Below are 15032 nucleotides of genomic sequence, written 5' to 3' on the forward strand. Positions count from 1 at the left end.
ACTAAGGAAAATAAATTAATTTTTTGGTTAATTTTAACACAAATTTCTATGTACCAATTGAGAAGTATTTTATTACTCCAAGAGAATTAAATGTTCAATTTAATTCAAACACTTTTTAATCACTATCACCTTTGACCATTCCATGATTTTGGAATATAGCAACGCTTTTTCTTTTGTGCCACCCCAACCAGAAAGGTGCTCTGATCAGCATGTGGGAACTTTTCTTGCTGTTCCAGGGACCCTCTGAAAAGAAAATCCTTTTTCTTATCCTCTTTTGAAGAGGCATTTTTGGTAGACAAGACTTGAAGTTGAGTTTACCCTGCCAAACATTTTCAGCTCTAGAGACCTAACAGGAACTAGGGTGGAGTCAGTGGGAAAGGAAGCCAGAAGTGAATTGCTTAGACTTTAAAGCAGTCGGTGCTTACATTGTCTGACTTAGCTCAGTAGACAATGGATAAAGAAAGTGGATGAGGATTCAGGGAAGCAGCCCTGCTGAGGATCAGAAAGCAAGCAATTTGGCTTACATTTCCTAAGAATCTAAGAGCGTTAATAGGAAGCTAGAGAGGATGCTGCTTCAGCTATGTGAGGAAACTCCACCCTCAAGTGGTTGACAATTTGGTAAGCAAGAGTATTATACATTATAATTTAATAATCTCCTTTATCTGCAGTGCTCATTATTCACAATTAAAACTGCATATTATAGGGCTTCCCTGGTGGTGCAGTGGTTAAGAATCTGCCCGCCAATGCAAGGGACACGGGTTCGAGCTCTGGCCCGGGAAGATCCCACATGCCGCGGAGTAACTAAGCCCGTGCACCACAACTACTGAGCCTGAGCTCTAGAGCCCGCAAGCCACAACTACTGAGCCCACGTGCCACAACTACTGAAGCCTGCGTGCCTAGAGCCCGTGCTCCGCAACAAGAGAAGCCACGACAATGTGAAGCCCGCGCACCGCAATGAAGAGTAGCCCCCGCTCACCGCAACTAGAGAAAGCCTGCGCACGGCAACGACGTCCCAACACAGCCAAAAAATAAATTAATTAATAAATAAGTTAATTTTTTTAAAACCCCTGCATATTATAAATAATTCTCCAGCCTCCATTAGGCTCATTATCAGAAAACTATATTCAGCAAAAATTAACAATTTTTTCACCTTCCTTGGTTATTTATCTAGCTGCCACAGATCTCAGGCATGTAAACTGACCAAACAATTATTTCATATTATGTGAATAACATGAAAATATACTAATGTGACGAATATTTAAAATTTTGGATGAATAGCTCTTTTACTTACCCATATTTATAGGTACCTTGAACTTGAGAAATATTCAGATTACTGCTCAAGTTTCTTGCCAGAGCTGTTGGAATAATGGGGATGGGCTTCACAGGTGTGCATTTAAAGGTATTTGCTAGAGTTACTGCTGCCCAATCCAAGTCAAAATCCACAGTGTCCAAACTCTCCCTGGAAGTGATATGAGCTCTTAGGGAAAGCAGTTTACCACAATCCAAGGAATCTTTGCTACACACATGATGCTGCAGAGCCTGAGGAATCAATATTATACAATTATTTTAAAGCTTTGAAATTTGTCCTTATTTCTGAAGGTTTTGTTTCATATATCTTACATTAACAAAATGAAACAATTTCTGATTTGCAACATTTCAATTCTCTTATTTCTTCCATGTGACCAAAAGGTTACATGAATAATTATGTTAAAGCAAAAAAGATTTACTAAACCAAGCTCCATCACATATTTCCAACCTATATGTCTCAGCAGCATTTTAAACTCTTACTGGAGAATGTCGCTTTCAATAAATATTTATTACGTGGCTAAAAATGGGCATAAATTAACTTTGACTCAGTCTCAGAGAATCTAAGGTCCATTCCTCTCTGATTCTTTTCTTATTACCCCAAATTGTCAAGTTAGTTCTTCCTCTGTAGTTGCTCATGCACGACTGTGCCCTTTCTGGTCTCACTGCCACCACTCTGCTATAGGCTAATACACCCACCTCTAATACACATCTGACTACTGCAATGGCCTAACTATTCTGACTTCAGTCAGCCCTCCCTATCACATTAACCATCCCTGATTTAACAGTATTTCCTCTTTTCAGAAATTTTCAATGAAAAACATGGCCCATTAGATAAAGTTCAAATTCCGTAGCCTGGCAGACAAGGCTCTCTATGATCTAAACAAACTAATACTCAAGTCTGACTGCCCACAAATCCAGCAAAAATCTCCACCCTCAATGTTACCCTGAGCACATCTTGCACTTTGCTATCTTGGTCATGTTGCTTCCTCTTCTGGAATGCTACCCATATTACCTACCTAGGATTTCTGTCCTCAGAAGCCATATCTAATTGCATTTTAGGTCAACATCATTTAGTCAGAAATTAAATGAATACCTATTAAATACGGGTTTATTAAAATATAACACAGTACACATAGTTTGATTCTTGTGTTGAATAAGGAATAATCACATTATCAACAAATCTCACCTTAAAAGCTGAATTGAAGTTATCTGCATTATGCACTATTATTTCTCTTGAACAAAGTCCTTGAGTATGAATTTTGCATGGGATCACAAAGTCCCCAGGAAGAGAAGCAGTAGGGGTTCTTTCTAAGCATTCAGGTACCTCTCGACCAGGATCAAAACGATCTATTGTCAATGTCACACTTTCTTCATCTGAAGAACAAAAATAGCAGTTATTATATAGCACGCCAATTATGAAATGTGAAATTAACCAAGCAAGCCTAGATTACAGGAAAGCATTTTGTTCATACTAAGAGTACACTAAACTTTCATTTAAAAAGAATGACTTACATATATATTTATCCACCTGACCAAACTGTAAAGTCTATGATGAGTAGTGTCAACTTTTACTCATCTTCATAACGTTGGTATACAGTAAAGAAAATTAGCCAAAGTACATTACAGTAATTGACTGAAACAGTAAACATAAAATCTATTATACTCATAAAAATAATTTTTCAAAGTATATTACCTTCATCTACTGTGAGAGAACCAAGTAAAAAGCATGGCAAGTTTTCTTTATTCTGCTTAGCATGACGACAAGCAAGTCGGATGGTCTTTTCAGTTACCACAAGCTTTGGATTTCTAAAAAATAACAAAAGTCTTTTACAAATGTGGTGGATCTGATAGCCTAAAAAACCTTCCTGCCATGAAATGTTGCCTAAAATATAATACACATCTTTTAAAATGTATAGAAAGATCACTGTTGGGAAATCCTAGGGTCAAAGGCAGCGGGTAAGGAGGACTGCCTGGAAAGCAGAATTGCAATAAGCAGACACTGAAGTTATAGTTGTTCTCCAGGCATTCATAAAATTCTTAATTTTATGAATTTTAGGATCAAGAACCTATGAGCCCTCCTGTTTTTGTAAACAAAGTTTGATTGAAATAGTCACATCCATTTGTTTACATATGATCTATGGACTTCAGATACTAGCATTATTGAATACAGAATATAAATACAATTCACATGTTTAAAGAAATATAAAAGGGACTCTAAAATATGAGTAAGGAACAAGATACTATCAAAAAAGACCAGACAAATTTATTATTCCATAAACTGTGTGTATATATTATAAATAATCTTTCACATATAGAGTATACGCCCACATTTACAAACCTAAATGAACAGATTAGATGGCAACTAAGCACAGCTCAAGAGAAAATTAGAAGAGCTGAAGAATAAAAGAAATTACTCAAAATGCAGCAGAGAAAGATGGCAATAGAAAATATAGGTTAACAGACACATAGAAAAGAATGAACAAGTCTGACAAATATTTAAACTTCCACAAGACACTCTCTGTTTTTGTCAATGATACCATCCTTCTCTGAGAACTTAAATACTTTTTTTTTTTTTTAATTTATTTTTGGCTATATTGGGTCTTCGTTGCTGCACGTGGGCTTTCTCTAGTTGTGGTGAGCGGGGGCTACTCTTCATTGAGGAGCGTGGGCTTCTCGTTGCGGTGCCTTCTCTTGTTGCGGAGCATGGGCTCTAGGCACACAGGCTCAGTAGATGTGGCACGAAGGCTCAGTAGTTGTGGCTCGCAGGCTCTAGAGTGCAGGCTCAGTAGTTGTGGCACACGGGCGTAGCTGCTCCGTGGCATGTGGGATCTTCCTGGACCAGGGCTTGAACCTGTGTCCCCTTCATTGGCAGGCAGATTCTTAACCACTGCACCATGAGGGAGGCCCTTAAATACTTTTTGACTTGTAATTTTCCTTTAGTTCCTCTATTCAGTTGATCATCAAATGCTATACATTTCTTCAAAACACCTTGTTTCATTCTTTCCTCTTGGTCTCCATACTGCTACACTGCTCTAAACCCTTATAAGAGCTAGCATTTATTGACTACCTCCTATGTCCAGGCACTGTGCCAATTGCTGCTTTACAGCCTGTCTCATTTAATCCTTACAAGAGTACTATGAAATAAGTGTCATATCCCCATTTTATAAATAAGGAAACTGATCCTTGGCTACTTTACTGAGGTCACTTAAATAAGAAAGGGTAAAATCAGGATTTGACCCTCCAGGAAGTCTGACTCCAGTTACACCACCTTAAACCACTACAGAATAAATCTACATTCCTTGGATTATAGAAAATCATTTCGCATTAGGCTGACTCTAGGGTCTCCCCACTATGATCCATCCTTCTTAGAACTCTGCTTTTAGCAAGTAACTCTCTTATATATAAAATCTCAGTGGATCTCTATTTTCTATTACTTGAAGACTAAGCTTCTATGTCTTTCACGATCCTGGCCATACCGAAATATTTTATGTTCCTTCTAAAATGGGCTATTCAACTCAAAATCAATCTTCTCAGTGTTCTTCAAAGACACCATGCGGAAGCATGACGAAAAACTCAGTTTTTATTATATTTTGTCTCTTTTGAATTCCTATAATACTTAGAACTTTAGATTTGCAGAATATTTTAACTGTGAAATTAAGATTACTTCTCAAAAGCACAAGGAACAGATTTAAGAAGCAGCAGAAAGAATACTTTGTATGAGGGGAGCTCCTGAATGGAAAAGTTTAAAAAAGAAAAATGGATCACTGTAATCATTGCCTTACATATTCTTTTGACTCCTGTTTAAACTGGTTTGATTTGGAAAGAGAAACGTTTTATACCTGTGGTAATTGAGATGTAAGTAGATATAATCTCCAATTGGCACTGGGTTCCAAAGCGCACATTTTGACGGAGGAAAATAGAAAGGCACCATCCTACTTGAAGAAAACCTTAAAAAAAATTTTTTTTTTAAATCAAAGCACAATGAAAAACAGTAGAAATTTTATAAGAAACAGTTTAACTGTAAATGATAGGGTTTTCAGATTACTTTTGTAATTTTAGAAGACTTGAAAAATATTTTTAAAAAGTAAAAAGGAAAGAAAAATCGCTTGTAACTCTACTATCAAGAGAATAAGCACTCAAAATTTAGGTATGACTTTCTGTCCTTTTATCCTATCCATATATATATTTATATACATGTGAGTCTTTTTAAAAAGAACTGGGAATATCAATTCTATAAAATCTTCTTTAAGTAACTGAAAAATGAATATAAACCATGAATTTACATTTAAATTTAAAATAATATCCATCCTTCTGAACTGATTTCTAAAGACTGTGTTTTAAAAAAATTTTATTTATTTATTTATTTATTTTTGGCTGTGTTGGGTCTTCGTTGCTGCGCGCAGGCTTTCTCTAGTTGCAGCGAGCAGGGGCTGCTCTTTGTTGCAGTGCACGGGCTTCTCATTGCGGTGGCTTCTCTTGTTGCGGAACACGGGCTCTAGGCACGCGGGCTTCAGTAGTTGTGGCATGTGGGCTCAGTCGCTGTGGCTCGTAGGCTCTAGAGCGCAGGCTCAGTAGTTGTGGTGCATGGGCTTTGTTGCTCCGTGGCATGTGGGATCTTCCCAGCCCAGGGTTCGAACCCGTGTCCCCTGCATTGGCAGGCGGATTCTCACCCACTGCGCCACCAGGGAAGCCCTGAACTGATTTCTAGATGATTTCTAGATAATACTTAAAAAATTATGAAAAGCACAAAAACTTCTCAGGGTTTTCAAATTTGGTATCTTGGGCCCTATCACGTAAGTTTTTTATGTTATTGTTCTGTGTATTTTTTGGGTTTTTTTGGCAGTGCCACGTGGCATCAGGCACCAGGGGTCGAACCTGTGCCCCCTGCAGTGGAAGCGTGGAGTCTCAACCACTGGATGGACAGGGAAGTCCCACACATAAATTTAATTAATGAAGCATCAAAAGGACATCATTAATAATTCCTCCACAAAGATCACACAAGCAATGTAAAGCTAGGTTTCAATGTTAAATCATATAGGATTTCATCACAGAGTTTTTAATCACATGTAACTAAAGCAAGAAAGCTCTGACAGTGAGCTACTTACAGAAGTGCATTTGCATGGTAGTAGATTATGAAATAGTTGAACTGAAAAAATATTTCTCATATCATGCACTAAGAATATCTTGTTCTAGATCTTACTTTCATGTTTCATCTGATAAAACTTCTCAACTAAAATATTAGCACCAGGGACTTTCCAAGTGGTCTAGTGGTTAAGAATCCGCCTTCTGATGCAGGAGATGCAGGTTCGATCTCTGGGTCGGGGATCTCACATGCCTCGGGGCAACTAAGCTCCCGTGCCCTCAACTAATGAGCGCTCGGGCCACAACTAGACAGAAGCCCATGCACTGCAGCGGAGGATCCCGCGTGCCGCAACTCAGACCCAGCACAGCCAAATAAATAAATATTTTTTTAAAAAAAGTCAATTGCAGTAAAAAAAAATATATATATTAGTCCATTTACTGATCACTTACTATGTACCAGGCATCCTACTGGGCACTTTACATATACAATATTTCTCACTAAAACTGTTCCAGAAACACTTTATTGTCCACTTTATAGATAACAAACTGTAACTTTTATAACTTGATACAGCAACTAAGAGGCAGAGCTGGAATTTGAATCTAACTGTGGCTGATTTCAAAGCTTATACTACTAGAAACTGAATGATGTAGTGCTTTATCCACCACATTCTTAGCTATTTGCTTTCAAATCTTTGTCTGATTTGAGCTCATAATATCTATAAGGATTTTTAATCTCCCTTTTTTGAAATGAGGACACAGTCTGAAATTAAGAAATTTGTTCAAGGTCACAAAGGTAGTAAGTGACCAACTGTCAAGTTATCTGTGTCTCTATATCTAATATATTTATTATTTACCAATTGGTGAGAGGCACTATGACATAAGGGTTAAAAGCAAAGCCGGGAAATCAACTGCCTAGGTCTGAAACCTGGCTTCAAAATTTGTCTCCGTGCCTCAGTTTCCTCAGCTGTTAAACAGAATAACATCAGTATCTCCTGGTAGAGTTATATTGAATATGAGTCAATATACGTAAAATGCTTAGAAAAATTCCTGGCTTATTGTAAGTGCTCAATGTTAGCTATTTCTTTTTGCTCTAAGTAGTCCATTGTACCTTTAAAGCCCAACCTACACTACTTCAGGTTTACTTCCTTGCAGTACAGAGTAGAAATCATTCCAGGTTTAAATACTGGCTATACCATTTACCAACTATATAATTTTGGATTGGTTAATCTCTCTATGCTAGCTTCCTCATTTAAAAAAAAAAAGAGGGGGATAATAATAGTACCTACTCCTCATGGGTTTGTTGTGAGGATTAAATAAAAATAATGTATGCAAAGTGCTCAGCACAAAACCTGGCAGAGCAAGATTTCAATAAATGCCGTTATTAGTCTTTTTCTTAATCTAAGGTATACAGGTAGACTTTAGAGGCAAGAGAGACACAAACGCCCTGAAATTGGGTGCAAAATGTTGCATGTATGTATAAAAGTATTTTTCCTTATAGGGAATGAGATTCATGGCTATCAGATATTCAAAGGGGTCTGTAACCAAAAATAATTCAAAACTGCTGCCCTAAAGCCCACAGATTACTGAAAACCAGAGTTCAATAAATGAATTAAAAAACTAGAGTTGAATATACCAGGAATAATCAGTTTAAATCACACGAGTATATTATCTTCCCTAGAATGTAAGGAATGGATTTGACCCAATAATAAAATTAAAGAGAAGAACAGAGGTTGACGAATTTTCAAAGAATAAGAGGTAGCAACAGGACAGAACAGAAGGGCCAAAATTAAGCAAAAGGAATATGACAGCCTCTTTGGGTCATGTTTCCCATTGTCTTCATCAAGAACATCTGGCACAAAGAAAAATAATACAGAAAATAAAGGTAACTCATGGATGCAACTCTAGTTTAGAAGAAAAAAATTCACACGTCAGCATTAATTGTTCTTCTCTGGGGGAAAAAAGAACAATAAATGATCCAAAGAGCCAAATAACACAAGCCAATTTGCCTGGTCCTCACAGTAGTGACAGATTGAGAAAATCAGGAGACAGGTGGCAAGCCCCTCCTTCCTACACCACTTGAGTGGGCAAAGGCTTAGGGACATGTAGGAAACTTGATACATCCAATGTGAAATTTTTCCCATCAAGGAATTAGGGTTTAGAAGAAGGAAGGAACTCAACCACTTTCCCATTTGTCTAGGATGTAAATAAATATGTATGTGATCTTTAGCCTCAAAAGTTCAGGTACTATTTTTCATCAATAAAAAGACCCTCTGTGAAACTAAAATAAGGGAAGGAGGAAATGAGACTAATATTTACTGACTGCCTACTATGTCCCAGACCCTTTAGTTTAGTAACCTTATTTAACCCTTCACAATTATCTTCTGTTAGAGATTACTGTCCCCAATTTACAGATGAGGAAACTGAGGCTTAGAGAAGTTAAATAACTTGATCACAGTCACCCACCTAATAAGTGGTAGAGCTGGGATATGGACCCAGATTTTCCTGGTTCTAAAGATTACTTTTTCCCCTCTATTCCAACCCAAGTTATATGAGCAGCTCTGAAAAAAAAACATTTTGTAAAAATATTTCTATACCTGGTATTCATCTGGGTCCCTGTGAGAGGATACATAGGCTCCATGATAGTTAGTGAATGATTTACTCAATTTCACATGCTCAGGATCCTAAAGAAGTAAAAAGAATGTTATTAATGAGTGACAAAAACAAAAACTAAAAGGAAACATGATTTAACCACATATTAACAAAATAATAGACAAAGTTAGGTTACTTATGTGAAGTGTCTTCATCCATAATTAATAAAGTGCTTGTGGATTCTGATCATTTTCATACTTTACAGTATTCAGTATAATTAATGTTAATATTTATTCTAGGCAGCAAAACCCACCAATATATCTATTCATTAAGGAAAGTACAGATACTGCCCCAAGATCCTTGTATGAATTTAGTGAGCTGGGTAGGGCAGTAGTATTTTGGGCATGAGGTTTTGACCAAAAGCCTCATAATATTCAGAAAACCACAAAGAAGCAAATAGGAACAATTCGGGCCAGATGTTTATCAGGTCTATAATAAAGTCAACGAATCTTCAGTCTTGTGGAGATGGGAGGCAAATGCTGCATACCCACAAACTAACTTGTATCAGTGCCAAGTCAGCGGTGTTTCTTTGGCTCCACATACCCTCTCTGGGTAATCTCATCCACTCTCAATTGTTTCCGCACCTATCTGTATATAACAAACTTTCAGCTTCCACCTCTCTTTTGAGTTTCAAGCCCATATTTCTAATTGCCCACTGGATATCTAAATCTAAATATTACCTAAGCAAAATACAAACCTCAAAGTCCTTTCTTTACAGTTCATTATTTGCTATGTCTTTTTACTAAATCTTAGAGTTAATCTTTAGGCCCTGTACCTTCTACTTCAATTCTAGCAAAAATGAATTGTGTAAAGCAAGATAAGGAAGGAGAGAGTTATTCATGCTGGTGCAGAAGTCATTTAGAAGAATTTTTCAGTTAAAGTCAGAAGCTGGAAATATTTATAAGAACAAAATCCTATTGAAAGTGCCCTTGTAAGGTTGATAAAAAGTCCCTGTTAGAGGTATCTGGACTTCACGCAGCTTCCAGGCAATGCATGTTTTAAACTCTAAAGTCCTTCTATGCTACTTGGTTGTCATGGATAACAATATTCAGATTGATAGTTGTAACTCTAGGAAGTAATAAAGTGCCGTTTTTCTTCATTAAACAAAAGAGTCTTAAAACTCCATATCTGTCTGCTCTTCCTTTATGCATTAGGGTAAAAAGATAATGTTGACCTACTTCTCATTTTAGAAAAACACACGAGACAGTTTATTCTGACAGTAACACACAAGCAATTAAAGCTAGTGAAACATAACACCTATACCTAGCAAAACATATTCTCCCTGGATAATAGAAACCATCAAGTCATCCTTACCTCTTCCTTCCTCCCTCTTCCCCGATGTAAATTCTGTCTTTCCATCTCTGCTACCTCAGTTCCTGACTTCATCAGCTCTCACCAGATTTACTGAAATGTCCCCACAGTGCTGCTAGAAGGATATTTCTATATAAATCTGATCAAGTTATTCTGCTTGAAGAGTTGATGGCTCTTCTCTATGTACAGAAAAAAGGACCTTCAAAATCTGGCCCCACCCTATTATTATTCCAAACTTAACCCCTATTTACTCTTCCAACAACACAATCAAAGTGAACTACTTGCAGTTTCCTAGTATCTTTGCACACCGGCTGTCCCCTTTACTTGGAAAGCCCTGGTAAACCCCCATCATCCTTCACAATCCAATCCGAATGTCAACTCCTCTGTGAAACCATTTCCTAGGCACCATGGTGGTGTTACTAACGCCTGTGTTCACATACACAGCATTTTCACGCTTTGCTGTTTATACATTACTTCCAGTAGACCACGAACTTCAAACGTTAACTGATTCCTTACTATGTAGCTGTCCGAGCACACAGGGCTTTAGTCAATAAATTTTCACAGTAAAAACTTTAAACGGCACGTTATCGATTGCAAACCTCGTTCACACACCTACGTACAAACGATTCCCAAGGAATTCATGGTCCGCTTAATTTATTTCTCCTTACTAGCTTCCCTTCACTTCATTAGTCCAGGCTCCTGGAGGCCTGAACCCACCACTGGGCCCTGAGTGTTGCCCACCCTCCTTCCCCACGTCCTGCTGCCGCTCCTCAGGGGAACCGAAGCACATAGCCCCACTCACCGCAACCTCCGCCGAGTCCAGGTTTGTTTGTTGGGCCGGAACAGAGGTCGGCCCCAAAGAGCGCCTCCGCCGACTCCGCCCCGCCTCTGGGACGTTGAGGTCGCGGGAACCAGGGCGGCAAACAGAAGCTCGCAAAACCGAAGTCCGCGCCACGCCTGCTAACTGGTCAGAAGCCCAACCCGTCAGGGAGCAAGGGCGGTGCCGAAGGCGTCACGCACGGTCGCCGCGACACCTTGACGCTCTAGCCAATCAGCGCCCCGCACCGGTCCCATACCGACCAATCCCAAGCCTCCGTGCAGAAAGGAGGGCGCCACCCGCGCTCCAGGATTAGGTTCCGGAGGATTTAAACACTTCAATTTCGTCAACGGTTAAGTTCCGGGGTGGGGCGGGCTTTGCGCACGCGCAGTGGAAAGCCTAGCCTGGAGGATGAGAGGACGGCAGAGGAAACCGGAAGTGCTCGTTGCCCCGGTTCTCACTCGGCGACTAGAAGCGTACCAAATCCCTTGATTGGGCAAAAAGAGAGGGGAAGTTAGATTTCTTCCCTAAGAATCGTCCTCTCCTCTCAATAACATAAAAAAAATTTAATTCCTTCTTGTTTGAGCAGAAAAGAACGTGACAAATTTATAAGCCATTTATACTTATCTCCACAACGAAAACTGGTATTATGTATGGTATTGGTATTATATATAGTATTGGTATTATATATATATAGCATATGTTATTAGTATTAGTGTGATGATTTATAGTTATCTCCACAAGTATTGTTGGTAATTGAGCCTTCTCCTCCATTATCATATTCGATTGTCCTAACAGTCAACGTAGGTATTACTATCCCTATTCAACAAGGGATCACACAGCTAGTTAGTGCAGAGTCCAGATTCAAAATGTCAAATGTCACTTACGTTTCTCTAGACTTTTGTTAGTTTCTTGAGCAATATGGGAGTGTCTTGAAGTCCGCTGCATTTGTAGGCTGTCTGGTTCTGAATATGCATCCACCCTTTTGACAGAGTGAAAACACTATCCTGAAAAATGTATCAAACTAGCCAAGAAATATATGCTCCACAGAGTGTCATTCTCTGCTTTCCTGGAAAAATTCCTAGAATCTAGGGCACACATTTTAAGAGAAATGCTGGTGAGTTCCTCAGCTCTGGTGTGAGAACAGGAAGAGCCTCAGCTAGTGATGCACGTCTGACAAAGTTGGCTGACCCAGTGGGGAACTCTGGAGCAAAGATTGCCCATTGGAGGAGTCCCACATTAGGCAGAAATGACTAGAACCCTTGCTGTGCTCAGTCATTGCCTGGAGCTTCCCATAAAGAGCAAGCACAAAATTAAGGCAGATCCAGAAGACCATAAGAAGAGGCTGTCAGCCAAGTGTACTCTGCGCAGCTAATTGTCATGTCCTTTCTAGAGATACAGGTGGCAGACTTTGATGGCTGCCATGCTTTACATTAAGTGCAAAGGCCCTGGGGTGAGAGTTTCCTGGCATCTTCAAGGAAGAGCAGGAGGCCAGCATGTGCTGAGCAAAGTAGGTTAGAAGAATATCAACAGCTGAAGAGGGAGGAGGTGTTGGTAGATCAAATAAGGCATTATAAGGACTTAGCTGCACTCTTCAGTTAGACTGGAAGCCAATGGAAGATTTTAAATAGGAGAATGACAAGATCTGATTTTAGGTTTTAAAAGTATTACTATGGTTGCCACATAGAGAATAAACTGTAGGGAGCAAAGGCAGAAGCAAGGAGACCAGTTAGAAGGTTGCTGCAATAACGTAAGGGAGAGATTGATGGCTTGAACCGCAATGGAGGTGGTGAGAGGTTGTTAGATTCTGTGTATATTTTGAAGGTAAACTCAATAGAATTTGATTACAGAGTGAATTTAGGATGTAAAAGAAAAAAACTTTGTGTGGGCCCCTCATGATTTATGTTTTCTTTTAAGAACTACTTTAAAATATCTGAAAGAGAAATGTAAGATGATATGAATTAGACAAAAAGGAAGGGGCAAGCATAACACACAACTCTCTACTCCTTAGGTGTAGGCTGGGCATGCTGACATCTTTCCAAGGTGTACAGTATGTAAAGGAGTGGGGAAAAGAGTAACTTTACAGTGGAGAAACCTGACCATCAGTATTTCAGCCAGGTGATCAAGGCCAATAGTATGTATACTTGATATGCTGTGATGAAAATGGCACTTTACCTCTGTGGTCTTCCTTCCAAGTAATCTATAAACCCAGACTTATCCTGAGAAAAACATCAGACAAATTCCAACAGTGGGGAATCCTATTAAGTATCTGAACTGTACTTCTCAAAACTGTAAAGGTTATCAAAACAAGGAGAGTCTGCGAAACTAGCTAAGAGGAGCCTAAAGAGATAACTAAATGTAATGGGGTATCATGGAACAGAAAAATAAGACTGGGTTAAAAACTAAGAAAATGTAAATAAACTATGGATCTTAATAACAGTGACCAATATTGGATAGTTAATTGTAACAATGTACCATACTAAATATAAGATGTTAATAATAGGGGAAACTGGGTGGCGGGGCGGTGGGTATGAGGAGACTACTATATTCTCAATTTTCCTGTTAGTCTAAAACTGTTCTTAAAAATAAACTCTGTTTAAAAAAAAAGAAAGGAGGGGGCAAGAGGAGAGCTGAAGTATATGCTAATTTTTTGAACAGCAATAAAATAAGATAAATGCCTTCTTTTTTGCTTAATAATAACTCAAAAAGACTTCAATTAACCATTTTGTTACCACTGGACTTCTAAGCAGGATATACATTAAATGCTATGGATGGAGTAGATATTTTTTGAATTGAATGAAAAGTAATTACTGACTTCATTTTTGGATTGGAATGACTCAGCCTCATATTTAGGACAACCTGGAGGAGTCCAAAGGGCTTATTCCTTAGGTATTAAAAATTTTGTTTTGAAATATGGTATGATGTAACAAGCATTGGCTTTGGGCATCTGGCCCCAATTCTGCCATTTAAACTCTCTAAGATTGATTTTCCTCGTTTGTATATTGTACATTATCATAAAAGAGTTAATTCATAATAAGTGTGAAAGTCAATTAAAAGGCTGCCCATATATTATTAGTCCAGGTATACTGACAACTGACAGTGTTAATAAATGAGCAACACATTGCTGTACATACATAGAGATTAAGGGAATGATTTGTTAAATTAGAGAATAAGCTTAGTGAAATAAAATCTACAAATGTTCTACCAAGGATCTACCACACATTAAGCTTTGTGCTAGATGGCATGGGGAATTGGAAGGACATGACAAGCAAAGAACAAGGAAGGCACAATTTTATGGGGGGGGGTAATAAGAGGTAATTATCCAAAGCAAATATGAATTATTGTTAGATTATAGTCCAGTTTAAATAGACTGAATATATACTGTGCTATTCTTTGATCCTTGCTTATATATATTCATGTCATTTCAGGACACCATGGAATTGCTATGGCTATTGGCCCCTACAGAGAAAAGCTACTGGTATTATTTTTCAAATTTCTAAGCACTTTAATTTGCTTCACAGAGAACCATTTCCAGTATGTCATACTTCTAAAAAAATGTATGAATTTGTCGCATAAACGATGCTACAAAGAAAAAAAGTGTAATGGGAAAAATTAATCCAAAATTCTACATTCTAACATATCAATTGTTTTCATTTTTCCTTATTCCCTTTCAGTCCCTGACCACATGACATGCTCTTTATGATTAGAACTGGTAAATGTTCAGTGTTATAAACCCTGATGTGCCTGCTAATAGGCTAGTCGTGGGAATTAAAGTGCTATTGTTTTCACCAGGAACAGGGAAGTTGGAATCAGTTACCGGTTCTGCCCTTATTTACTAAATTTCTCCAAACACCCAACTTTCCCT

At 38.4% G+C, this 15032-nt stretch overlaps 1 protein-coding gene across 3 annotated transcripts in view; it reads right to left on the reverse strand.

Moving 5' to 3' along the window:
• The window catches only part of STIL (STIL centriolar assembly protein), a 54812-nt gene extending 43493 nt beyond the window's left edge, over positions 1-11319 (reverse strand). For all 3 annotated transcript variants that reach the window (XM_036835282.1, XM_036835274.1, XM_036835289.1), the window contains exons 1-6: positions 11153-11319; positions 8985-9071; positions 5148-5255; positions 3002-3114; positions 2495-2682; positions 1292-1539 (exon numbers count right to left, since the gene is read on the reverse strand). In XM_036835282.1, the coding sequence (XP_036691177.1) occupies positions 1292-1539; positions 2495-2682; positions 3002-3114; positions 5148-5255; positions 8985-9028 (701 nt within the window). In that variant the 5' untranslated portion in view covers positions 9029-9071; positions 11153-11319. The remainder of the gene's footprint in view (positions 1-1291; positions 1540-2494; positions 2683-3001; positions 3115-5147; positions 5256-8984; positions 9072-11152) is intronic.
• Between the last annotated feature and the right edge of the window lie 3713 nt (positions 11320-15032).

This window comes from Balaenoptera musculus, chromosome 1 (assembly GCF_009873245.2).
Source record: "Balaenoptera musculus isolate JJ_BM4_2016_0621 chromosome 1, mBalMus1.pri.v3, whole genome shotgun sequence".
NCBI lineage: Eukaryota > Metazoa > Chordata > Mammalia > Artiodactyla > Balaenopteridae > Balaenoptera > Balaenoptera musculus.